Source organism: Pygocentrus nattereri, chromosome 28, assembly GCF_015220715.1.
Source record: "Pygocentrus nattereri isolate fPygNat1 chromosome 28, fPygNat1.pri, whole genome shotgun sequence".
NCBI lineage: Eukaryota > Metazoa > Chordata > Actinopteri > Characiformes > Serrasalmidae > Pygocentrus > Pygocentrus nattereri.
Genome location: NC_051238.1, coordinates 2,271,399 through 2,299,060, shown reverse-complemented (window position 1 = coordinate 2,299,060; position 27,662 = coordinate 2,271,399). Strand labels below are relative to the sequence as shown.

Here is a 27,662-nt window from a genome sequence, read left to right as displayed (position 1 = left end):
TGCCTTTCAGGGATGTCCATGGCTCAGGTATGATAACAAAGTAAACTATACTGCGAATTCTATTTGAAAGGAAGTAGAGACACACACACACACACACACACACACACACACACACACACACACCTTCTAAGCCGCTTCTCCTTCTGGGTTTTGGGGGCTTCTGGAGCCTGTCCCAGCTGTCATTGGGCGAAATGGCAGGATACACCCTCCACAGGTCAGCAAGTACATACAGCTGGAAAATTTGATTTCTTAACAAGAACGAATCATTAAAAAAAAAAAAAATAATGAAAAAACATGAAGAGTCAATGCATAAAAATGCAGGTGATTTCATGATTTCATCATCGCTAAGAGTGCTAGTAAACTCCCTTAGCTCGTGCAGTGTCTACAGCGTGGAGAAAAAGAGCCGAGAAAGAATTCAGAAAGCTTACAATTACATTCAACCACCCGCATGATGGCATGTGAGGAGCTACCCTTCAACAAATTCACCTCCCTAATCTTGTTAATGAGAAAAGCCAGCTGGATGCGTCAAAGAGGGCTGATATGTATGACAACAATCCGGCATGGTGGAACCCAGAGAGCTGACCTGATGTGTGTTGAAAAGCTTTATTTTTTGCATATTATTATTTGGCACTTAAAGCTACTGGCTGATACTTTGGAGCCCTTTTTTTATTTACAGGATTACCCACCTCATTCAATCAGATAGAAACTGCATTCCGAATGGCCTCAGTTGGACTAAACTATTCCGAGTGTTTACATGGATGTATTCTATTCCGATTAAGCTATTAGTCGGATTATTAATGGGTTATTATGCTGCATGTGAACATGGTTACTGTAGTACACAGTCTTAAACATAATTTATCTGTCTTTCCTTCCTGTAGTTGGATGTTGTTCTGGAGACCAACCTAGCGACCATTCGAGTGTTGGAGAGCGTTCAGAAAAAGCTGGCCCGCCTTTCACCAGAGGACCAGGACCGCTTCCGATTGGACGACTGCCTGGGTGGCACCTCTGAGGTCATCCAGCGGCGTGCCGTGTACCGCATCTATGGGGATAAAGCTCCCGAAATCATCGAGGGACTGAAGAGGAACCCGGCCACTGCGGTGCCTGTAGTATTGAAGAGGTCAGTACAGATATCTCTGTCTGGCCTCTCTTCTGGTGTAGAGCCACATGGTTCCCAGGGCCGTACAGCTCTGTTCTGTGATGGTGTGAACTCATAAGATCATTTATGGCTTTCCTGTGCTGCCAAATCAGGACCGAGAAATACAGAAGAAAAACTACACACAACAGTGGCCAATAGGCTAACGGCTGCTAACACCACAGAACATGTTCAGTTGCGGATATCACTCAACTTTACGCTCTAAACTTAGTTCACTGTGGTGGCTAGCACTTCTAGCCTGCTAATTCGGCGAGTGTTAGCTTAGCTCAGCAGGCTACCGCTCCAAGCACCCTATAATAGGTTCAGTTTCTGGACGCTCAGGTCGTTTAACTCGGTCATGAGCTTTTATCGTCTGCATTTGTAACAGTGCAACACCAGTTAGTCAGAATCAAACCTGTGTTGTGGTGTTTGGATCTAGAGCCCACTAGCTAAGCTAACTAGCAGTGCTGCTGGCTACGGTTAGCCTTTTTTAACAGCACACAACAGCAGCTCACCGTAGCATCTGCTACCCAGAATCAGCCCCGTTCTTTGGTTAGCAAAGCTGTTAGCGTGCTAAGCTAAAGCCCACCAGGTCCTGTCTCCTAGTTTAACGTTTAGCAGTTGCTGTGTTGATGCTTTGGCATTTATTGAAGGGTAGATTGAAAATGATGAACTGCATTTACTTACTTTACTTATTTATATACAATTAAAAACAGAATTCTTTCTTTTGCTTAATCATTCTTCTAAATTTTATACTGTTTCTCCTCCCTCTCCCACCATCCCCCCACCCATCATGGAGGGAGAAAAGGCTTGGAGACCCTCCTGCCGGGCTTCCACAGTTAGAAAGTTGTCATAAAGACGTCACGATAACGAAGGAGAACGAGTTATGACTTCACGTTTACGTTAACTTGAAGTCAGTGCTGGGTGATATGAGCTCAAATCAGTGTCACGATTAATTGAATATTTTACCTTGATTACGATTAATGAATGATTTTTTTTTTGTTTGTTTTTTGTTTGTTTTCCCTTAGTTCACTGGCAAGGTTTGTACAGTAAATATGCTCTGCATCGTAATGTAAATTGTCTCAAAAGCTGAATCAGAATTCATGCAGCTTTTACGTCAATCCAACTTGTCATGATTTCGCGCTGCTGAGACTCAAACATCTGGGGTGATACTTCTGTACAAAATTAGAAGAGATCCGAAACCCTCCGTGTTTGAAGAGATTTTGAGGGAAACGTCTGAATGCTCAAGGAGAACGAGGCCGCAGGAGAATGAAGAACAGTTAAAAGTCTGAAAGCGAGGTTTAAAGACTCCGAGGACACGAACCAAAGAAGTGACCGCGCCCTTTTTACGGCTCGAACACGTTCTGGGTGACGAGCCCAGCTGTCAGTCAGTGAAGCTTCATGGTGGCTCCTGTGATGCTGGTGTAGATGAAGCTGATCCTCCAGGAGCGACTGGCGTTCGTTGGCAGTTGTGATTGTTTACCTCTGGATGAAGACGTGACGCAGCGTGACGCTCTGGTCTTTAGAGCGTGTGGGTCAGTTTAGGAGCTGGTCTGTCCAGACTGATGTCCCATACAGACCACATTTAAAGATAATCTGAACAGCCAAACAAAAACAATCAGATTTGGTGGGTAAATCAGATTTAGGCCCCTTTTCCCTGCTGTGTGAACGCAGCCTTAGCTTCCATGTCGCAGGAGGTGTGTGGCGGAGTCTTGTGATTCATGTGCAGTAGAAAGTTTTAAGGGGACGGTACATGAACACACACAGTGGGAAAGGATGGGTCAGATTACGTCGGTTAGAGCTTCTGAATGTGAGTTTTGATCATTTTTGGATTAAACGGCCAGCCCTAGTTGAAGTCTTTCCTGCTAAGACCATCATCAGAAAGTTCTCACACACAAAACATCCTTATTAAAACATGTTTGATTTACATTATAGTTGGTGTTTTATCCCCCAGGTCTATATTCACTACTCACTCGTTCACGTACTCATTCACTCTTCCCTTCTTAAATGTGTATTTCCTGCATTTCCGGTTCGTTATTGGCCCCTGTTCGGGTGCTGATGGGTGACGGTGGTGGTTTTGGCCATGCTGATGTATTCGTGCTTTGTCTGTATCAGGTTGAAAGCGAAGGAGGAGGAGTGGAGGGAAGCCCAGCAGGGCTTTAATAAGATCTGGCGGGAGCAGTATGAGAAAGCTTACCTCAAGTCCCTGGACCACCAAGGGGTCAACTTCAAACAAAACGACATGAAAGCCCTGAGGTCCAAGAGTCTCCTCAACGAGATCGAGAGCATTTATGATGAGGTAATGTGTGCCCCCTGCTGGACTGGAACGTGTATAGCACAGATGAGATAAAAACATCTGTAATCATCATATTTTATGGTCTGTTTTATTTTAGATTGTTCAGGGTCTTATTCTGTAACAAATTGGGTTAGTGCCCTCAGTATCGAAGCTCAAAAAATTAGTATGCTGCTGATTACAACACTTGGACAATCGAAGAAGAAGAAGAAGAGGAAGAAGAAGAAATGTTTTGTGTTTCACTTTTATACACAAGACACAGAAAAATAGAACATATGTTCTTTAGGGATGCAACCATTTACTTGTTTAGTTGATTGTTGCCATTGATTATGGAAAAATATGGCATGTCTACTTAAACAGAAACGCTCTATAATGTTCATATGATCCACACAGTCGCTCTGACAGACTGTAATACACTACAGGAAGCGTAGGGGGCGATACGGCTTCTACTGTTTCATTTAAAAAGCTCTATAATGTTCATATGATCCACACAGTCGCTCTGACAGACTGTAATACACTACAGGAAGCGTAGGGGGCGATACGGCTTCTACTGTTTCATTTAAAAAGCTCTATAATGTTCATATGATCCACACAGTCGCTCTGACAGACTGTAATACACTACAGGAAGCGTAGGGGGCGATACGGCTTCTACTGTTTCATTTAAAAAGCTCTATAATGTTCATATGATCCACACAGTCGCTCTGACAGACTGTAATACACTACAGGAAGCGTAGGGGGCGATACGGCTTCTACTGTTTCATTTAAAAAGCTCTATAATGTTCATATGATCCACACAGTCGCTCTGACAGACTGTAATACACTACAGGAAGCGTAGGGGGCGATACGGCTTCTACTGTTTCATTTAAAAAGCTCTATAATGTTCATATGATCCACACAGTCGCTCTGACAGACTGTAATACACTACAGGAAGCGTAGGGGGCGATACGGCTTCTACTGTTTCATTTAAAAAGCTCTATAATGTTCATATGATCCACACAGTCGCTCTGACAGACTGTAATACACTACAGGAAGCGTAGGGGGCGATACGGCTTCTACTGTTTCATTTAAAAAGCTCTATAATGTTCATATGATCCACACAGTCGCTCTGACAGACTGTAATACACTACAGGAAGCGTAGGGGGCGATACGGCTTCTACTGTTTCATTTAAAAAGCTCTATAATGTTCATATGATCCACACAGTCGCTCTGACAGACTGTTATACACTACAGGAAGCGTAGGGGGCGATACGGCTTCTACTGTTTCATTTAAAAAGCTCTATAATGTTCATATGATCCACACAGTCGCTCTGACAGACTGTAATACACTACAGGAAGCGTAGGGGGCGATACGGCTTCTACTGTTTCATTTAAAAAGCTCTATAATGTTCATATGATCCACACAGTCGCTCTGACAGACTGTAATACACTACAGGAAGCGTAGGGGGCGATACGGCTTCTACTGTTTCATTTAAAAAGCTCTATAATGTTCATAAGATCCACACAGTCGCTCTGACAGACTGTAATACACTACAGGAAGCGTAGGGGGCGATACGGCTTCTACTGTTTCATTTAAAAAGCTCTACAATGTTCATATGATCCACACAGTCGCTCTGACAGACTGTAATACACTACAGGAAGCGTAGGGGGCGATACGGCTTCTACTGTTTCATTTAAAAAGCTCTATAATGTTCATATGATCCACACAGTCGCTCTGACAGACTGTAATACACTACAGGAAGCGTAGGGGGCGATACGGCTTCTACTGTTTCATTTAAAAAGCTCTATAATGTTCATATGATCCACACAGTCGCTCTGACAGACTGTAATACACTACAGGAAGCGTAGGGGGCGATACGGCTTCTACTGTTTCATTTAAAAAGCTCTATAATGTTCATATGATCCACACAGTCGCTCTGACAGTTTGGGTGTTTTTGTGTGTGTGTGTGTGTGTGTGTGTGTGTGTATGTATATGTGTCCAGCGTCAGGAGCAGAGCACCGAGGAGGGTGGTGTGGGTCAGCAGGGCCGTGAAGGGGGCCGAGTGGTCAGTGAGCCACACCTGGTCTTCACTTACGAGGATAAGCAGATCCTGGAGGACGCCGCCTCGCTCATCATCTACCACGTCAAACGGCAGCCCACCATACACAAAGACGACAAAGACCACATCAAACGCATCATCCAGCACTTTGTGCCTGACCTGTTCTTCTCCCGCCGCGGTGAGCTGAGCGAGACGGAGGATTGGACGGACGAGGAAGCGGAGGGAGAGGAGGGGGGTGGAGCCACAGGAGGAGATGGAGGAGGAGGGGGTAAGGTTGTGTAGTACAGGTGTACAGTGTGTCCCAATTCAGGGGCTGCATCCTTTGAAGGACGAGGTCTGTGAAGACGTGTCCTTCAAAAGCTGCTTGGACCCTCGAAGGATGAACTGAGGTCTGCTCTACGGCAAATTTCTTGTTTGCGTCACAGCTGTTCCCGCCCGAGCGCTGCATCACGAAACGTTGCTCCTGACAAGTCGCTCCCCCCGTTGGGTCGTTCGTCGCCATGGAAAAGACGGACACATTTCTTGGCTGCATATGACGGAGCTCTCGAAATGGCACGGCCTAGTCGCACAACTGTGACGCAGTCGGCCTTCAAATGCAGTCCCCGAATTGGGACACGCTGAAAGAATATCCTCTATAACAGCTATAGAACGCGAACAGATCAATCACCGCAGCACTGCCGTCTTTATCAACATGAGCAGAGCCAGATTTCAGTTCAGATCATTACTGAAGGACTCAGTAAGGATACAAAGTGGGAAAGAAGTCTTAGCTGAAGTGTTGGCACCACTTTAAGCTTGGTGGCAACATTATCCTACAAATGCTGTAAGAGCGCGAATGGACATTAGCAGTAGGTGATGTAAAGACTTCTTATGAAGCATTTTACAGCGTTTATTTATTTGAACATTGCAATGCATTGACATTCTCTCTGTTTTACTGTACCTTATGGAGGCCCTGAAGGGTAAGACTGGGCAGGGTCGTAGTTCCACTTTATTTATTTTTCCTGTCTGTGAAACACGGCAGAACTAGCTGAGAAAATACTTCTAGCATCGCCTGAACAGTTTGGGACTTGAAAAACCTCAACAATAAAAAGGAAAGAATATGGTTAAGTTAGCATATTACACCAGCTTTGACCACCAGGGGACATTGTTTTTGTTTTTCGCTTACTTGGCATTAGTTTGCTGGTAAGCTCCCGAGTTGTGTGGGGTTTTTTTGTAGAGGAAGTAATGTTTTTATAAGCAGCTGCCCCCTGCTGGTCAAATCTGGTGTAACTTGTTAAGTTTTGGCCAATATTATTTTTTTTCATCGTCACCTACCAAAGTAGCTTTACAGCAGAGGGCAAAAACATTCTTTACTTTCAATGTAAGTTAATGGAAAGAGATTTTATTGAAGTGGAAAAAACTGAGTGAGGTGTGTTTGTTTTTTTGTTGTTTTTTTTTTTTTGTTGTTTTTTTTGTTGTTTTTTTTTTTTTAACTGGCTGAAACAGAAAGCCATACTATTTTTAGAATTTTTGCTACGTCGAAACAAATAAATAATGTGGGACGTAGACTCAGGAACACCCTTCTATCTACACACACACATCGAGTCACTCACTCACCAATCAGGCATAACATTATGAACACCTCCTTGTTTCTTGTGTCTCCACTCATTATCCATTTAATCAGCTCCACTTACTATATCCTGATGTCAGTGTTACTGCAGTACTGAGAATGATCCACCACCCAAATAGTACCTGCTCTCTGGGGGTCCATGGGGGTCCATGGGGGTCCTGGCCACTGAAGAACAGGGTAACAGAGTATCAGAGAAACAGATGGACTACAGTCTGTAACTGTAGAACTACAGAGTGCAGCTATACAGTAAGTGGAGCTGGTAAAGTGGACAATGAGTGTAGAAACAAGGAGGTGGTCAGAATGTCACACCTGATCAGTGTAAACACAGATTGTGATCACCTGTGAATGGTAAATACTATAATTCTGGTACTTGTAGTTTTTTTTTTTTTTAATTCTTTAATAAAATATGGAGAGAGCGCAGTCATACTAGCCCGTTTGTACCAGCTACCACTGGTGCTACTTGTCTTTGTGGTTCTTCGTTAAAATATATTTGTTGTTTATTTATTTTTCAGGCCTAGGAGGAGGTGTGTCAGCAGGAGCAGCAGGAGGCCAGCAGCAGCTGAACGGTGAGGCCAGAAGGAGGCGCTGTAACTCTACGGATGCCTCCGTGGGTCCGATTGCACAGGAAGAGCCGTCGGAGGAGCAGGAGCAGCAGAAGGAGCTGGACGGAGTATATAATCTGTTTTTCGTTAACAATAACTGGTACTTCTTCCTGCGGCTGCACCAGACTTTGTGCTCGCGGCTGCTGAGAGTTTACCGGCAGGCAGAGCGGCAGCTGCTGGAGCATCGAGCAGAACAGAGCGCAGAGCGTGTCCTGGTGGCGGAGGGACGCCGGGACAAGGCCACGGATCTAGCCATGGAGCTACGGCTTAAACAGCCCAGTAAGAATGTACACAAACACACAAACTCCTGTTCTGTCTTAACATTATGAAATAATAGATGCCGTTTTGCCGCCTGTTCTTCCTGTGTTACAGAGTTAACATTACAGAGGCTTTTTAAATGAAACAGTAGAAGCCGTATCGCCCCCTACGCTTCCTGTAGTGTATTACAGTCTGTCAGAGCGACTGTGTGGATCATATGAACATTATAGAGCTTTTTAAATGAAACAGTAGAAGCCGTATCGCCCCCTACGCTTCCTGTAGTGTATTACAGTCTGTCAGAGCGACTGTGTGGATCATATGAACATTATAGAGCTTTTTAAATGAAACAGTAGAAGCCGTATCGCCCCCTACGCTTCCTGTAGTGTATTACAGTCTGTCAGAGCGACTGTGTGGATCATATGAACATTATAGAGCTTTTTAAATGAAACAGTAGAAGCCGTATCGCCCCCTACGCTTCCTGTAGTGTATTACAGTCTGTCAGAGCGACTGTGTGGATCATATGAACATTATAGAGCTTTTTAAATGAAACAGTAGAAGCCGTATCGCCCCCTACGCTTCCTGTAGTGTATTACAGTCTGTCAGAGCGACTGTGTGGATCATATGAACATTATAGAGCTTTTTAAATGAAACAGTAGAAGCCGTATCGCCCCCTACGCTTCCTGTAGTGTATTACAGTCTGTCAGAGCGACTGTGTGGATCATATGAACATTGTAGAGCTTTTTAAATGAAACAGTAGAAGCCGTATCGCCCCCTACGCTTCCTGTAGTGTATTACAGTCTGTCAGAGCGACTGTGTGGATCATATGAACATTATAGAGCTTTTTAAATGAAACAGTAGAAGCCGTATCGCCCCCTACGCTTCCTGTAGTGTATTACAGTCTGTCAGAGCGACTGTGTGGATCATATGAACATTATAGAGCTTTTTAAATGAAACAGTAGAAGCCGTATCGCCCCCTACGCTTCCTGTAGTGTATTACAGTCTGTCAGAGCGACTGTGTGGATCATATGAACATTATAGAGCTTTTTAAATGAAACAGTAGAAGCCGTATCGCCCCCTACGCTTCCTGTAGTGTATTACAGTCTGTCAGAGCGACTGTGTGGATCATATGAACATTATAGAGCTTTTTAAATGAAACAGTAGAAGCCGTATCGCCCCCTACGCTTCCTGTAGTGTATTACAGTCTGTCAGAGCGACTGTGTGGATCATATGAACATTATAGAGCTTTTTAAATGAAACAGTAGAAGCCGTATCGCCCCCTACGCTTCCTGTAGTGTATTACAGTCTGTCAGAGCGACTGTGTGGATCATATGAACATTATAGAGCTTTTTAAATGAAACAGTAGAAGCCGTATCGCCCCCTACGCTTCCTGTAGTGTATTACAGTCTGTCAGAGCGACTGTGTGGATCATATGAACATTATAGAGCTTTTTAAATGAAACAGTAGAAGCCGTATCGCCCCCTACGCTTCCTGTAGTGTATTACAGTCTGTCAGAGCGACTGTGTGGATCATATGAACATTATAGAGCTTTTTAAATGAAACAGTAGAAGCCGTATCGCCCCCTACGCTTCCTGTAGTGTATTACAGTCTGTCAGAGCGACTGTGTGGATCATATGAACATTATAGAGCTTTTTAAATGAAACAGTAGAAGCCGTATCGCCCCCTACGCTTCCTGTAGTGTATTACAGTCTGTCAGAGCGACTGTGTGGATCATATGAACATTATAGAGCTTTTTAAATGAAGCAGTAGAAGCCGTATCGCCCCCTACGCTTCCTGTAGTGTATTACAGTCTGTCAGAGCGACTGTGTGGATCATATGAACATTATAGAGCTTTTTAAATGAAACAGTAGAAGCTGTATCGCCCCCTACGCTTCCTGTAGTGTATTACAGTCTGTCAGAGCGACTGTGTGGATCATATGAACATTATAGAGCTTTTTAAATGAAGCAGTAGAAGCCGTATCGCCCCCTACGCTTCCTGTGGTGTATTACAGTCTGTCAGAGCGACTGTGTGGATCATATGAACATTATAGAGCTTTTTAAATGAAACAGTAGAAGCCGTATCGCCCCCTACGCTTCCTGTAGTGTATTACAGTCTGTCAGAGCGACTGTTGGGTGGCACAATTCTTCTTTAAATTGAGCTCATGATACTTCTGTTTCTTTAAAAAGGCTCAAATGTAAAATCTTCATTTCACTGATGAAGATGTGATAACAGTAGTAGACAATTTACGCACATCCTCAGAAGATGCTCCTTCACCAAATTTTCTCTTTGTCATCAGATTCATCTGCTTGGGGAAGGACAACCTACGAAATGCTACGAAATGTCCTTCCACATTAAGAATTAAGACTTCAGAACCTTCAGCCAACTGTGGAATTAGACCTCCACGTTTAACCCATCCATGCAGTGAAACACTCACATACATGCGCATTAGTGAGCAGACAAACTAGGGGGCAGTGAGCACACTTGCCCAGAGCAGGGGGCAGCCCTATCCACGGCACCCAGGGAGCAGTTGGGGGTCAGGTGTCTTGCTCAAGGGCACTTGAGGGGCTCGAACCAGCAACCTTCCGGTCACAGGGCTGGTTCCCTAACCTCCAGCCCACATTTTGCATTTTACATGTTGCACGCAATTACAGATTTCCACCAGAGAGGTCTCCAAATCCTGAAAACTTACATAGTGCAGCTTTACATGAATAAAATAAAAACACAATAATTGCCGAGATCCTGATTGTAAAACACACCAAAGAGAAAATAGGATGCAACTAGGATGCACTCCGATACCGATTCACTTAGCCAAGTTATTGTAGTAGCCCTTCTGAAATATGGATGTGTTTGTAAAATGTGCTGGCTCTGTGCTCAGGTGAGGTGGAGCTGGAGGAGTATTATCCCGCTTTCCTGGACATGGTGCGCAGTCTGCTGGACGGTAATCTAGAGTCCACGCAGTACGAGGACACGCTGCGGGAAATGTTCACCATCCACGCTTACATCGGCTTTACCGTAGACAAACTCATCCAGAACATCGTCAGACAGGTGACGGATGCATTCACTAATGCACAGTTACTATTTATGTAATCATGTAATATTATATCATTTTAAAATTATAATTTTAAACTGTTACATTAACTGCTAAATTATGACTATTACTATTAGCGCTTTATACTTCGTAAAGTTGTACATCAATGTTAATGTCAGAAAAAATAGAATGTGTAAAGAATTCTAGATTAAGATTTAAAAACTGTCAATGTTCATTTTTCATAATTAATTGAATTCTGTAATATACATTATGTACTTTTTAATATGTTACTCAGTAAAAAAAATTAATTGTTCACAAAGGATGCACTGAATTATTATTATTATTATTATTATTATTATTATTATTATTATTATAAAAAAAATTGGACATTTTTAATGAAGCTATTTTCCGGAGTGGAACTTTTACTCCTCAGCTCCAGGGCTGGAGCCGACTGCTCTAGGCTAATAACCATTTTTAACACGTTATTCATCCGTAGCGAGTCATACTGGAGCTGAAGTTTCCCAGCTTTCATATAGTTTCAAGCATTGGAGCAAAACGCAGCCGTGTCCCTCTCCTGACATTTTATTTTGACTTTATTGGGGAGGCGCCCAGTTTGTAGAATATTTTTGCGGATTTGTTTGTCCTTGTGTTTTGTTAGTGTGTCTGCTGGGATGTTAATGTTTAATAAATATTTTTAAACTGAAGTTTAGTCTTTTTTTTTTTTTTTTGTTCGACAAAAATACATTTAGCCTATTTAATATGCAATGATGAGCAAAGTGCGTTCACTAATTTCTAATTTTAAAGTTCTAATTTGGCCAGAGGTGTGAAGAACTTCTACGACTGTGTATATTAAATATGGTCAAAGTTAACAGCGAATTAACTTTTTTTTTTTTTTTTTTGGTTTCCTGTGTGTGTGTGTGTGTGTGTGGTGCAGCTGCAGCACCTGGTGAGTGATGAGGTGTGTCTGCAGGTGGCTGAGCTGTACACAGCCGAGCGAAAGCGCGGAGCGGCCGGCGGTAACCTCTCCTCGCAGTGCGTGAGAGCGGCCTGGGAGACCAGCTACCAGTGGAAGGCCGAGAGGGTGATGGCCGAGGAGAACTGCTTTAAGGTAACCACGGAAACGGGCAGATGAGGGCAGTACGGCCAAAGTTTTTGTCGTGTTTTAATTACAGTATCTGACTGATTCGGTATGTTTTGCAGCACAGATCTATTTCGGTAAAACCTTTTATAGACATAAATCTATTTAAGTAAGCGTATTTTTATAGATTAACTGACTCTAAACAAGAACCATTTTTACCCACCACAAGTCTGAAACACAGGCTGATTCAAAAAGATTGATCCGATTTCAAATGGTCATATTTTTCCGACCGTGAGGCGCCGAGGAACCAATCACAATCCAGTTGTGAGAGGAGGTCACAGAGTTTCTGACCGTCAGTGGAAGACGGCTCCCCCTTCAGTCTGAGAGGAGATGAGACCCCTGAGCAGAGCGTTCTGCGTTCTCCACGTCAATAAGAGTGAATCCGTCAGAACTGAGCAGTGGGATGTTGGTGGGCAGTGAAGCTCCAGCAGCTCAGAGCGTTCGGCGCTGGTTCCACAGCACTGGATGATCTCCGAAATCCCACTGAAAGAGCCGTGAGAGCAGCGACGCCCGACACACTCAGTCCAGTCTGGGAGGAGTTTGACTGTGGTGGTGATGTCGTCCGTCCAGCTGGAGGAGGTTCAGACTGAGACCTTGTACCGGCCGGGCGACCGGGGTCCTAGCTGTACAGATAAACCTATGTCATTGTCTCTGAGCCAAATTGTGCCGAGTTAGTGTTTTCCTCTGGTCTCTGCTACTCTGAACATCTGTGTCTGTGGGGTCATTTCAGGTCATGTTCATCCAGAACAAAGGCCAGGTCACCATGACCATCGAGCTGCTGGACACAGAGGAGGCCCAGGCTGATGACCCGCTGGACGTGCAGGTAATGTGTGCGTGCATGTACAACAAAATCAGAGCTGAAGAGGAGAAGTGTTGAGTTTGTGGATGAAAGCAGATGAAATGGGAGCCTCTAATAAAAGAGCATCACTTCATTAACAGCTACCAGCGCCGCTCTGTAGGCGACCCTGCCCGTCTGCAGGGACAGCAGAGGAGGGGAAAGTTCAGCTCCTCACTGCTGGGCTTTAGTCACATTTAGGGATCATACGCCTTCAAAGAGGGGGGCAGTTATTGATTATCACCCCCCCTAATTCTTCAGTGAAATGAAGCTGAAGGCAGATATTCACCAGATTCTCATTAAAATTTACCCGTTCCACCTTAAATGGGGCAGCAGTTCTGATGCCTGAGGCCCCAGACTGTAACTGCTGTACCATTTAAGGTGGAATGGGAAATTTAGCCAGCTAGCTACTGAGACGTCAACGTCAGTTTTTTATGCTTGTTATGAAGAAAAGGACCATAATACATTAACCTGAAATAAAACAATGGTTATCATAATGTTTTAACAATGAAAATTCTCACATTTGTGGGTTTTTTTGGTCTCTTGGGCTCTGTTTTGGTGTGTGTGTGTGTGTGTGTGGTGGGGTTTTTTTTTTTTTTTTTTTTTTCCCTCATATCTCTCTGTTTGGAGTTTCTCTGAAAAACCTCATGTAACCCCAGCACTTCACCCAACCCCTCTGTTTTAACAAGAATCAGGACACCCTACCCCTAGACATGACGGCACAAAACAGATGGGTGGGGCTAGGTGATGGGGGCCAGGGGTAAAATGGGATTGGGCCAAAAAATGCCCTGTGGGGGGTGTGTACAGGCATATGCAAAAGTTTGAACACCCCTGTTCAAATTACAGTTACAGTGAGGAGTTGGTTCATAGCCCTTTGGTTGTTTATGATATATAATCAAATTAGTCTGTGTTTTAATTGTGTGTGTGTGTGTGTGTGTGTGTGTGTGTGTGTGTGTGTGTGTTGCATGATTCTAGTGCCTCTCTACTTATATGGAGCAGTTTGTTGGGGCAGAATCATCCACATGTTCACAGGCGGAAGGATATTACTTCAAACCCGTGTTCCTGCCCAGGTAAAGAGCAAACATCATATTGGTTCATTTAGAAAGAGCTCTATAATGTTCATATGATCCACACGCTCATTCAAGTTGTATTTATATAGAGCCTCTCTCAAACGACAGAACTCGACCCTCCTCTCCCTGTTTTTAATTCAAAGCGGGGTTAGGAGGGCAGTGTTGTGTCTCTCGCAGTGCAGATGCCTGGTATAAACGTTAATACCGGTGCATCTTACTGCAAGATGTACACCCATCAAACACAACGTTCTGACCACCTCCTTGTTTCTACGCTCACTGTCCACTTTATCAGCTCCACTTACTGTATAGCTGCTCTCTGTAGTTCTACAGTTACAGACTGTAGTCCATCTGTTTCTCTGATACTCTGTTACCCTGTTCTTCAGTGGTCAGGACCCCCATGGACCCTCACAGAGCAGGTACTATTTGGGCGGTGGGTCATTCTCAGCACTGCAGTAACACTGACGACGTGGTGATGGAGGTGTTAGTGTGTGTTGTGCTGGTATGAGTGGATCAGACACAGCAGTGCTGCTGGAGTTTTTAAACACTGTGTCCACTCACTGTCCACTCTATTAGACACTCCTACCTTGTCGGTCCACCTTGTAGATGTAAAGTCAGAGACGACAGCTCATCTGCTGCTGCACAGTTTGTGCTGGTCATCCTCTAGTCCTTCATCAGTGGTCACAGGACGCTGCCCACAGGACGCTGCCCACAGGACGCTGCCCACAGGACGCTGCTGGCTGGATATTTTTGGTTGGTGGACTGTTCTCAGTCCAGCAGTGACACTGAGGTGTTTAAAAACTCCAGCAGCACTGCTGTTTCTGATCCACTCAGACCAGCACAACACACACTAACACACCACCACGAGGTCAGTGTTACTGCAGTGCTGAGAATGACCCACCACCCAAACAGAACCTGCTCTGTGAGGGTCCATATACCAAACTGATCGCTTTTTTTTTTTTAATCCATGATCAACATAAACACGTTTACCTGTTTCTACTTTACTGTGTCGACGCAAACGACGAGTTCATTGAGCGCCGTTTGGTGCAGCAGCAGCTTAAACGTTGAGTAGTGTGTGATCCCTGATTATTTGGTGTGGATCCCCAAAACTTGTTTGGTGTGAGAGACCCAGTTTTTTTATAATCTGTTAAGACTTTAAAAGTTATGTAGTGTACCCAAAGCATAAGGTCCGGGAATGTTCTGATTGATAAAGACTGTAATGAAAAACTCTGGAGAGTATTATAGTTATTAATAATAATAATAATAATAATAATAATATGTACTTTTTTCACTGAAAACGCTGCTTGTGTGATGTATTTAAAAGGCTGAGGAGTCTTGTTTCTAGTATAGATTTTGAAGGGCTTATAAAAAATTTTTTTTTAATGTGCTTATTTATGCTTTGTTTATCAGGATATTGTTATTGCTGGGAGATGTTGTGATTAAAGTGGTCCACTTGCGTTCTGTGTAGGAACCTGAGGCATTTCCGGCGCTGGCAGCTGAAACAGGTGGAGGCTCTGCGGTGTCGGAGGGAGTGGAGGGGGCAGCTCGGGGTGGAAAACGCCGGAAGCCTCGATTGTCGCTTTAAACTCAACACGCACAAGATGGTGTTCGTCATGAACTCGGAGGATTACATGTACCGCCGGGGGGCACTACTGAAGGCCAGAAAGGTACTGCACACCAAACTGACTTGCACTGCTGAAATCAGTCGGTTCTCTGGGCTGGCCTTAGTGCCGCTGCATTAGTTTTAATTGCTTCCCAGCGATCGGCACCAAGGGTAGATGAGTGATTTTGACTGTAGTGTTTCTGAAGTGATTTTAATCCAGTATGAATCTGCAGTGTGTAGTTTTACAGTCTGACTGTAATAATTGTGGAGTGATTTTAATCCAGTATGAATCTGCAGTGTGTGTAGTTTTACAGTCTGATGGTAATAATTGTGGAGTGATTTTAATCCAGTATGAATCTGCAGTGTGTGTAGTTTTACCGTCTGACGGTAATAATTGTGGAGTGATTTTAATCCAGTATGAATCTGCAGTGTGTGTAGTTTTACAGTCTGACTGTAATAATTGTGGAGTGATTTTAATCCAGTATGAATCTGCAGTGTGTGTAGTTTTACAGTCTGACTGTAATAATTGTGGAGTGATTTTAATCCAGTATGAATCTGCAGTGTGTGTAGTTTTACAGTCTGATGGTAATAATTGTGGAGTGATTTTAATCCAGTATGAATCTGCAGTGTGTGTAGTTTTACAGTCTGACTGTAATAATTGTGGAGTGATTTTAATCCAGTATGAATCTGCAGCGTGTGTAGTTTTACAGTCTGACTGTAATAATTGTGGAGTGATTTTAATCCAGTATGAATCTGCAGTTTTACAGTCTGACTGTAATAATTGTGGAGTGATTTTAATCCAGTATGAATCTGCAGCGTGTAGTTTTACAGTCTGACTGTAATAATTGTGGAGTGATTTTAATCCAGTATGAATCTGCAGTTTTACAGTCTGACTGTAATAGTTGTGGAGTGATTTTAATCCAGTATGAATCTGCAGTTTTACAGTCTGACTGTAATAATTGTGGAGTGATTTTAATCCAGTATGAATCTGCAGCGTGTAGTTTTACAGTCTGACTGTAATAATTGTGGAGTGATTTTAATCCAGTATGAATCTGCAGTTTTACAGTCTGACTGTAATAATTGTGGAGTGATTTTAATCCAGTATGAATCTGCAGCGTGTAGTTTTACAGTCTGACTGTAATAATTGTGGAGTGATTTTAATCCAGTATGAATCTGCAGTTTTACAGTCTGACTGTAATAATTGTGGAGTGATTTTAATCCAGTATGAATCTGCAGCGTGTAGTTTTACAGTCTGACTGTAATAATTGTGGAGTGATTTTAATCCAGTATGAATCTGCAGCGTGTAGTTTTGCAGTCTGACTGTAATAATTGTGGAGTGATTTTAATCCAGTATGAATCTGCAGTGTGTAGTTTTACAGTCTGACTGTAATAATTGTGGAGTGATTTTAATCCAGTATGAATCTGCAGTGTGTAGTTTTACAGTCTGACTGTAATAATTGTGGAGTGATTTTAATCCAGTATGAATCTGCAGCGTGTAGTTTTACAGTCTGTCTGTAATAATTGTGGAGTGATTTTAATCCAGTATGAATCTGCAGTGTGTGTAGTTTTACAGTCTGATGGTAATAATTGTGGAGTGATTTTAATCCAGTATGAATCTGCAGTGTGTAGTTTTACAGTCTGACTGTAATAATTGTGGAGTGATTTTAATCCAGTATGAATCTGCAGCGTGTATTTTTACAGTCTGACTGTAATAATTGTGGAGTGATTTTAATCCAGTATGAATCTGCAGCGTGTAGTTTTATAGTCTGACTGTAATAATTGTGGAGTGATTTTAATCCAGTATGAATCTGCAGTGTGTAGTTTTACAGTCTGACTGTAATAATTGTGGAGTGATTTTAATCCAGTAAGAATCTGCAGTGTGTAGTTTTACAGTCTGACTGTAATAATTGTGGAGTGATTTTAATCCAGTATGAATCTGCAGTGTGTAGTTTTACAGTCTGACTGTAATAATTGTGGAGTGATTTTAATCCAGTATGAATCTGCAGTGTGTAGTTTTACAGTCTGACTGTAATAATTGTGGAGTGATTTTAATCCAGTAAGAATCTGCAGTGTGTAGTTTTACAGTCTGACTGTAATAATTGTGGAGTGATTTTAATCCAGTAAGAATCTGCAGTGTGTAGTTTTACAGTCTGACTGTAATAATTGTGGAGTGATTTTAATCCAGTATGAATCTGCAGTGTGTGTAGTTTTACAGTCTGACTGTAATAATTGTGGAGTGATTTTAATCCAGTATGAATCTGCAGTGTGTGTAGTTTTACAGTCTGATGGTAATAATTGTGGAGTGATTTTAATCCAGTAAGAATCTGCAGTGTGTAGTTTTACAGTCTGACGGTAATAATTGTGGAGTGATTTTAATCCAGTATGAATCTGCAGTGTGTGTAGTTTTACAGTCTGATGGTAATAATTGTGGAGTGATTTTAATCCAGTATGAATCTGCAGTGTGTAGTTTTACAGTCTGACTGTAATAATTGTGGAGTGATTTTAATCCAGTATGAATCTGCAGTGTGTGTAGTTTTACAGTCTGATGGTAATAATTGTGGAGTGATTTTAATCCAGTAAGAATCTGCAGTGTGTAGTTTTACAGTCTGACGGTAATAATTGTGGAGTGATTTTAATCCAGTATGAATCTGCAGTGTGTAGTTTTACAGTCTGACTGTAATAATTGTGGAGTGATTTTAATCCAGTATGAATCTGCAGTGTGTGTAGTTTTACCGTCTGACAGTAATAATTGTGGAGTGATTTTAATCCGGTGTGAATCTGAATTTGCGTTCTGTCTTACTGGAATGTCATTACACATTGTCAGAGAGGAGAAGATGGTCTTTGTGTTCTTATCTTTGTCTTTTTTCCTGTGTTGTTCAGTCTCAGCAGTTTGTGGCGCGACTGCAGCACGAGCGTTTTGCGCAGTGGCACAGCTCATGGCAGAGCGAGAACATTTCGGCCTCGGCCGCCCGTGCGGTGCAGGCGTGGCTGCTGGGAGATAACCACGACGACCTGCTGCCCTGCAAGACCACCTGCACGCCCACACAGATCAAAGGTCAACCTGTCAACAAGTACCAGGTGCACTACAGCAGCAAAGCCCCGGCCTCACCGTAACTCAGCATAACAGACACTCTGCTGCTCTCTCGCTCTCTCTCTCTCTCGCTCTCCCTCTGTCTCGCTCTCCCTCTCTCGCTCTCCCTCTCTCGCTCTCCCTCTCTCGCTCTCCCTCTCTCTCTCTCCCTCTCTCGCTCTCCCTCTCTCGCTCTCCCTCTCTCTCTCTCTCGCTCTCTCTCTCTCTCCCTCTCTCTCTCTCTCGCTCTCTCTCTCTCTCGCTCTCTCTCTCTCTCCCTCTCTCCCTCTCTCGCTCTCTCTCTCTCGCTCTCTCTCTCTCGCTCTCTCTCTCTCTCTCTCTCGCTCTCTCTCTCTCGCTCTCTCTCGCTCTCGCTCCCTCTCTCGCTCTCTCTCTCGCTCTCTCTCTCGCTCTCTCTCTCGCTCTCTCTCGCTCTCTCTCTCGCTCTCTCTGAAACTGGCCGGACACTGAACGGTGTGATGAGGAGGACGCACACGGACGCTGAAAGATGGAACAAAGACTGCTTGGGGATGTGACCATGCAATCAAGCGAAATGTGAATGAATATTGAACTTTTTTTTTTTTTTTTTTTAAAGAAAACAAAAGAAAAGTCCATTGTAGTTTTTAGCAAATGAAGCCAGACGGCCTTTTGTTTGTTTGTGTGTTTGTATGGAAGCGCTGAGAGAAACGGTTTGTCTTCATCAACGATGCGGATTTTCCTCAAGAGCATATATAACGCGTTTGCGCAGCCGCTGTCATATGAAAACTTCTAACTCCATTTTTCAGTTTACTCGTATGTTTCTGCTCTGTTCAACATCGCCAGCTGCCCTGTACTGTGTGAACTATGGATCATGATGAATGATGGACCAGCACAAACGGTCCAAAGTGACTTACAATAAGATGTCAGTGTTTGTTTTTTTTTTTGTTTGTTTGTTTGTTTTCCCCCCATCTCTGAAATATGCAGTTTTCCTACGACAGCGATCAGCATTCCGTATCTGCACTTCTCCGGTTCTGAGTGATTACTGAATGAAAGGATCATGTCTTTGGTGTTCGCTGGCAGCCTTTTTTTGTCTTCACTTTGGTTTATTCTTTTATATATATATATTTTTTCCCTCTTCCTGGAACTGTACGAAGGATTGCCAGTGGCTGTGCACAGACTCACCAGTCCGAGTCGTTATTTTTATTTTTTTTTTTGTTTTTTTGTTCCACATCTGAGATCATGTATCATATCAACTTCGCCAAATCTTTTGCTTTTTGTTTTGGTGTAATTTTTACATATTAAAAACAGAAAATGATGAAATATCAGTGTTTTGAAAAGAATGTATAACATTTATCCTGTATCAGTCATCTTGAAATAAACAACCTAGTTGTGCAGTTCTTAAACACTCTGAATGGAGCGACATGGTTCTTGTCCAGGTGAACTTGCTTGGTAGAATAGTGCGAAACACTTATTATTCATTTTATTATTATTATTATTATTATTATAAATAGGGCAGAACAAGGCGCAGCCTTGAGGCCGAGTCACAACATGCTGACTAAATTTTGTGAGCATTTGAAGTTGAAGTGAGTTATTTTGCATTACAGATGGCACAAATAAATGGTGCATGTGGAACTTTGGGTTTGAAACATGACTGGGTATAAAGAGCATCTCAGAGAGGCGGAGACTTTCAGAAGTAAAGATGAGGAGGGTTCACCACTCTGTGAAACACTGCACCATCAAATAGAGCAACAGTTCAAGAAGAACGTTTCTCAACGTAAAACAGCAAAGAACTTGTGATCTTTGGGCCCTCAGGCAGCACTGCATTAAAAACAGACATGGTTCTGTAGTGGAAATCACTGCATGGGCTCAGAGACACTTCTGAAAACCACTGTCTGTGAACACAGTTCATCACTGTATCCACAAACGCTGTTAAACTCTAAAACACAAAGAAGAACCCAAATATAAACAGGATCCAGAAACGCTGCCACCTTCTCTGGGCCTGAGCTCATTTAAAATGGACTGAGGGGAAGTGGAAAAGTGTCCTGTGGGTCGACGAATCAACATTTGAAATTCTTTATGGAGATCACGGACGCTGTGTCCTCCGGGCTGAAGACCACTCAGCCTGTTATTAGTGCACAGTTCAAAAGCCAGTATTCATGATGGTTTAGGGGGCATTAGTGCACATGACATGGGTGATGTGCACATCTGTGAAGGCACCATTAAAGCTGAATGATATATACATGTAGCAACATCTGCTGCCTTTTCAGGGAAGGCCTTAATTACTTCAGCAAGACGATGTCAAGCCACATTCTGAATGTATTACAGCAGCATTGCTCAGTATTAAGAGTCCAGGTGCTAAACTGACCTGACTGCAGTCCAGACGGTCAACATCTGGTGCATTATCAAATGATAAATACAGCAAATGAGCCCCCGAATTGTAGAGCAGCTGAAATGCTGTATCAAACACACACGCACCTTTTAAGCTGCTTATCCTTCTGGGTTGCGGGGGAGCGGGAGCTGGAGCCTAACCCAGCAGTCGGGTGGAAGGCAGGATGCACCCTGGACAGGTCGCCAGTCCATCGCAGAGCAGACAGACAGACACAGACACCTAGGATTGGCAATTTGTCCAGGCAGTTTGAGGTTTCCCTGCTCAAACACACCCACTTGACCTGGCAATTAGCAGATGAGTGTAATCAGGTGTGTTGGAGCAGATTAATTCACTGCAAAACAGCAGAGGGCGCCCACGAGTGAGTCCTCAGTGAATGGAGTAAATGGAGCTAAACGGCTAAAAAGGAACAGTTAAAATAGTTTCTAATCACCCAGAACTTTCTTTTCATTTTAGACAGTAGATGGACGTGTTTCACTAAAAAAACGAAGAAAACTCACCTGTGGGTTTAATTTATTCTACAGTAAACAGGGTTTGGGGCAGCAGGAGGTACTGCTACTGAGAGCTGATTGGTTAGTGTTACTGCTACTGAGAGCTGATTGGTTAGTGTTACTGCTACTGAGAGCTGATTGGTTAGTGTTACTGCTACTGAGAGCTGATTGGTTAGTGTTACTGCTACTGAGAGCTGATTGGTTAGTGTCCCTGCTACTGAGAGCTGATTGGTTAGTGTTACTGCTACTGAGAGCTGATTGGTTATCGTTACTGCTACTGAGAGCTGATTGGTTAGTGTCCCTGCTACTGAGAGCTGATTGGTTAGAGTTACTGCTACTGAGAGCTGATTGGTCAGTGTTACTGCTACTGAGAGCTGATTGGTTATCGTTACTGCTACTGAGAGCTGATTGGTTATCGTTACTGCTACTGAGAGCTGATTGGTTAGAGTTACTGCTACTGAGAGCTGATTGGTTAGTGTCCCTGCTACTGAGAGCTGATTGGTCAGTGTTACTGCTACTGAGAGCTGATTTGTTATCGTTACTGCTACTGAGAGCTGATTGGTTAGAGTTACTGCTACTGAGAGCTGATTGGTTAGTGTTACTGCTACTGAGAGCTGATTGGTTAGTGTTACTGCTACTGAGAGCTGATTGGTTAGAGTTACTGCTACTGAGAGCTGATTGGTTAGTGTTACTGCTCCTGAGAGCTGATTGGTTGGTGTTACTGCTACTGAGAGCTGATTGGTTAGCGTTACTGCTACTGAGAGCTGATTGGTTAGAGTTACTGCTACTGAGAGCTGATTGGTTAGAGTTACTGCTACTGAGAGCTGATTGGTTAGTGTTACTGCTCCTGAGAGCTGATTGGTTAGCGTTACTGCTACTGAGAGCTGATTTGTTATCGTTACTGCTACTGAGAGCTGATTGGTTAGAGTTACTGCTACTGAGAGCTGATTGGTTAGAGTTACTGCTCCTGAGAGCTGATTGGTTGGTGTTACTGCTACTGAGAGCTGATTGGTTAGCGTTACTGCTACTGAGAGCTGATTGGTTAGCGTTACTGCTACTGAGAGCTGATTGGTTAGTGTTACTGCTACTGAGAGCTGATTGGTTAGTGTCCCTGCTACTGAGAGCTGATTGGTCAGTGTTACTGCTACTGAGAGCTGATTGGTTATCGTTACTGCTACTGAGAGCTGATTGGTTAGTGTCCCTGCTACTGAGAGCTGATTGGTTAGTGTTACTGCTACTGAGAGCTGATTGGTTAGTGTTACTGCTACTGAGAGCTGATTGGTTAGTGTCCCTGCTACTGAGAGCTGATTGGTTAGTGTCCCTGCTACTGAGAGCTGATTGGTCAGTGTTACTGCTACTGAGAGCTGATTGGTTAGTGTCCCTGCTACTGAGAGCTGATTGGTCAGTGTTACTGCTACTGAGAGCTGATTGGTTATCGTTACTGCTACTGAGAGCTGATTGGTTAGTGTTACTGCTACTGAGAGCTGATTGGTTAGTGTTACTCCTACTGAGAGCTGATTGGTTGGCGTTACTGCTACTGAGAGCTGATTGGTTGGCGTTACTACTACTGAGAGCTGATTGGTTAGAGTTACTGCTACTGAGAGCTGATTGGTTGGCGTTACTGCTACTGAGAGCTGATTGGTTGGCGTTACTGCTACTGAGAGCTGATTGGTTAGCGTTACTGCTACTGAGAGCTGATTGGTTATCGTTACTGCTACTGAGAGCTGATTGGTTAGTGTCCCTGCTACTGAGAGCTGATTGGTCAGTGTTACTGCTACTGAGAGCTGATTGGTTATCGTTACTGCTACTGAGAGCTGATTGGTTAGTGTTACTGCTACTCAGAGCTGATTGGTTAGAGTTACTGCTACTGAGAGCTGATTGGTTAGCGTTACTGCTACTGAGAGCTGATTGGTTGGCGTTACTGCTACTGAGAGCTGATTGGTTGGCGTTACTGCTACTGAGAGCTGATTGGTTAGCGTTACTGCTACTGAGAGCTGATTGGTTGGTGTTACTGCTACTGAGAGCTGATTGGTTAGCGTTACTGCTACTGAGAGCTGACTGGTTGGCGTTACTGCTACTGAGAGCTGATTGGTTAGTGTTACTGCTACTGAGAGCTGATTGGTTATCGTTACTGCTACTGAGAGCTGATTGGTTAGTGTTACTGCTACTGAGAGCTGATTGGTTAGCGTTACTGCTACTGAGAGCTGATTGGTTAGCGTTACTGCTACTGAGAGCTGATTGGTTAGCGTTACTGCTACTGAGAGCTGATTGGTTAGCGTTACTGCTACTGAGAGCTGATTGGTTAGTGTTACTGCTACTGAGAGCTGATTGGTTAGCGTTACTGCTACTGAGAGCTGATTGGTTAGTGTTACTGCTACTGAGAGCTGATTGGTTAGCGTTACTGCTACTGAGAGCTGATTGGTTAGTGTTACTGCTACTGAGAGATGATTGTTTAGAGTTACTGCTACTGAGAGCTGATTGGTCAGTGTTACTGCTACTGAGAGCTGATTGGTTAGCATTACTGCTAGAGCGTGATGATTGGCTGTTCGCGCTCGCTGACGTCATTAATCTACATGAGGTGCTGTTTTAAACTCCTATAGCTCGAGTTTAAAAGCTCTTAAAATTATAACAGCGGTGTTAAAATGTTTTATGCTGTTCAGGAATTGATTGAATTCTTTTACATTAACATGTTTATAAACTATGATGTTGTTCAGATGCTCCATATCAACCCATTCGTTTTGGACTCACTCGGGCGCGCCCTCTGCTGTTTGAGACACCCGGAAGAGTGGAAATTCTCCTCTCTGCCAGCTCTCTGGCCCTTCTTTAGAGTGAATCTGCTTTTGTGCCAGTAGAGGGCGCAAACTCTATGTTCTGCAATCTCGCTCTGTGCAGGGTGTGGGTAGGTTTGAGGTGGAGAGTCCGAGACAGAGAGAGAGAGAAAGAGAGAGAAGAGGGGAAAAACGAGTAATGTCTCTGCAGTCATGGATTTACGCTCCGAGCTGCTGAAGTCCATCTGGTACGCTTTCACCGCGCTGGACGTGGAGAAGAGCGGAAAAGTGTCCAAATCTCAGCTGAAGGTCAGTAACAGAACTTAAACACCTTCTATACCTTTTATATCTTCATATCTAGAACGTTCCTCTCATCATCCGGAGCAGGTGCAGGATGAACATGCAGGGATGCTGTAAGTGTGTGAAGTGATAGAAAAGTGGATGAAGCCCTCGATAAAAGTGTCCTGGTCAGTTCTGTTTGGGTTTCCTGTGCGTTTCTGTGCGTTTTTTTAGAGGAGGCTCAGCTTCGACTTTGTCCTCAGCTACATTTCCTGTGTTACCCATCCTCTGCCACATGGTCTCTAGTAACTGCCTCTCTGCTGAATGTTCCTTATTTTGGAGAAGTGTATGGTTGTTTAAGCAGAACTTACATTTACATTAGATTACATGTTATTCTTGCCCAATCAGGTTTGGGAACAAGTTCAAGAAATACAGATTAATACAGTAAACAGGACACAGAGGCCACATGATCTCACTAGAAATGACTGGCTTCCCTCACCCTGTAGCTTTATTAGACAGTCTGGTGACTGATTTGCACTTTTGAAGCTGTTTCTTGTTTAATAACATCAATAAAGAATAGATTTTATTCAAGTGGCTTCTTTTCAAAGCCTCTTTACAAGTGATTTACATGAAGATTTAAAGGAGGCTCTTTGCTAAAAACGAGTAAAATACAAAGGAAAAGATTCATAATAGTGTCAAAAAGAGATTTTGGCAAAGATAACACAATATTAGTCACGTTTGAATGGAAATAAACTGTCAGCGCTGATCATCATTAACCCTGTACTGCATTCATTTTGTTTTCTAGCACAAAAAATAGCTGAATCCTTTGTACTGAATGCTTCCAAGACTTTATTCCCTCCTAAGGACTATTATTTAGTAATCACATGGAAAAAATAGCAATGGGAAATTTTCTAGCTGTATTTTTTATCGTATTTTTGCTGATTTTTATGACGTCATTGCAGTTTTATGTACAAAACAGTTGTTCATTTCCACATGACATCCCATTTTTCAACTGACTGATATATGTTAATGAGCTCTGCTCTGATTGGCTGCCCTTATTCAAAAAGCAGTCCAGGCTGAAACGCTCCTTATAACTTTGGGGCGAGTGCTGCTGTAGGCTGGCCATATGTAAACATATCGGTTTTTGTGACATCACAACGCAGCTGGGGGTTAAACTTTAACCATGTTTACATATTACACTTCAATAAAAAGAGAAAACGGTCTTTTTTTTATGACATTGCCCTTTTAATAAAAAGTCGGAACAGCTTTATTTTACCCAAAACCCACTTTGTTTCATAAAAACACAGAAAAGACACGAGTAAGATCGCTTTTAGAGGAATAAACGGATAAATGAGTGAAGGAACAAGCAGAACAGCTCAACCGGCCTTTAAAACAGAATTCACAGAGTGGAAAAAGGCGCCGCTCACTCTTTACAAAACTCAAACTGTCATATGTTTGCAAAAAAGAGCTCAAATGAGGGGGCGTGGTTAGGAATTGGGCCCAGACTGATATATCAGGTGGCCGATAATATCGTCCGATATTGACGGCGCACAGTTTTTCCGATATCTGCAAAAAATGGGGTTGATAATGTGGTGAAAATCAGTGCCATTTTTGGCTGCTGGGATTTGAACCCACAACCTGCTGACATCAGCAAAGTGTGTATGAGCGGTCAGTGCCAGCTCACGTCAAGATATGAGAGAAAGAGCCAGTTTGGTCAGTGGTGTTGATCCGTACCAGATCAATAAGCTTTAACACCCAGTAACATCCAGACAGTGATAACGACCTTAAATGCTACATAAGCATCACCGTTGCAGGAGATAAAAGCACATAAATCAATAGAGTCATTGATTAAGTGTTAACTGCATTCACTGTCTGTCTAAAGATGAAGAGATTCAGCTGTTATTGCCGGCATCATCCTGCATGCGCTGCATGTGCAGTGACATATATACAGTATCTCACAAAAGTGAGTGCCCCCCCACATTTCTGCAGATATTTTATTCTCTATTCAGGGGACGACACTGTAGAAATGAACCTTGGGTATATCTTAAAGTGGTCAGTGTGCAGCTTGTACAGCAGTGCAGATTTACTGTCCTCTGAAAAGAACAACACACAGACATTAATGTCTAAACAGCTGGCAGCACAAGTGAGTCCACCTCACAGTGAACGTGTCCAGATTGTGCCCACTTGTGTCACCGTCCCTCCCTGGTGTCGTGTGACTTGTTAGAGTTACAGGGGTCCAGGTGTGAACGGGGAGCAGGGCTGTTAAATTTGGTGTTTTGGGTACAATTCACTCACACTGACCACTGGATATTCAACATGACACCTCTTGGCAAAGAACTCTGAGGATGTGAGAAATAGAATTGCTGCTCTCCACAAAGACGGCCTAGGCTATAAGACTGCTAAGACCCTGAAACTGAGCTATAGCACGGTGGCTGAGGTTTTTCAGTGGTTTTCCAGGACAGGTTCCACTTGGAACAGGCCTCGCCAGGGTCAACCAAAGAATTGAGAGGTTGAAGAAGTGGGAGGTCAGGCTGTCAGTGCTCAGACCACACACCACACAATGCATCAACTTGGCCTGCGCGGGCGTCGTCCCAGAAGGAAGCCTCTTCTGAAGCTGATGCCCGCAAACAGTTTACTGAAGACAAGCAGTCCAAGAACATGGATCACTGGAACCACGTCCTGTGGTCTGACGAGACCAAGCTAAACTTGTTTGGCTCAGATGGTGTCCAGCATGTGTGGTATCGCCCTGGTAAGGAGCACCAAGACAACTGTCTCTTGCCTACAAGCATGGTGGTGGTAGCATCATGGTCTGGAGCTGCAGGAGTGCTGCCGGCACTGGGGAGCTGCGGTTCATCGAGGGGACCCTAACGACCCTAAACACACCTCCAAGATGACTCAGTAGCTGAAGGTAAAGGTAATGAGCTGGCCAAGTATGTCTCCAGACCTAAACCCAACTGAGCACTCTCCTCAAGGAGAAGGAGCGCAAGGTGTCTAACATCCACCTGCTCCGTGATGTCTTCATGGAGGAGTGGAAGAGGATTCCAGTAGAAACCTGTGCAGCTCTGGTGAAGTCCAAGCCCAAGAGGGTTCAGG

General features: G+C 43.5%; 2 protein-coding genes across 2 annotated transcripts in view; both read left to right on the top strand.

Annotated features, from left to right (window-relative positions):
* Positions 1-18,850, top strand: part of sin3b (SIN3 transcription regulator family member B) — a 32,901-nt gene extending 14,051 nt beyond the window's left edge. The window contains exons 11-20 of the mRNA XM_037535586.1: positions 879-1,117; positions 3,248-3,431; positions 5,405-5,729; positions 7,580-7,948; positions 10,801-10,970; positions 11,888-12,061; positions 12,822-12,914; positions 13,902-13,996; positions 15,462-15,660; positions 18,477-18,850. Of these exons, the coding sequence (XP_037391483.1) occupies positions 879-1,117; positions 3,248-3,431; positions 5,405-5,729; positions 7,580-7,948; positions 10,801-10,970; positions 11,888-12,061; positions 12,822-12,914; positions 13,902-13,996; positions 15,462-15,660; positions 18,477-18,710 (2,082 nt within the window). The 3' untranslated portion in view covers positions 18,711-18,850. The remainder of the gene's footprint in view (positions 1-878; positions 1,118-3,247; positions 3,432-5,404; positions 5,730-7,579; positions 7,949-10,800; positions 10,971-11,887; positions 12,062-12,821; positions 12,915-13,901; positions 13,997-15,461; positions 15,661-18,476) is intronic.
* A 5,570-nt stretch (positions 18,851-24,420) lies between these two features.
* def6a (DEF6 guanine nucleotide exchange factor a) overlaps positions 24,421-27,662 on the top strand; it is a 43,864-nt gene continuing 40,622 nt past the window's right edge. Inside the window, exon 1 of the mRNA XM_017683300.2 lies at positions 24,421-24,599. Coding sequence (XP_017538789.1) covers positions 24,504-24,599 — 96 coding nt within the window. The 5' untranslated portion in view covers positions 24,421-24,503. The remainder of the gene's footprint in view (positions 24,600-27,662) is intronic.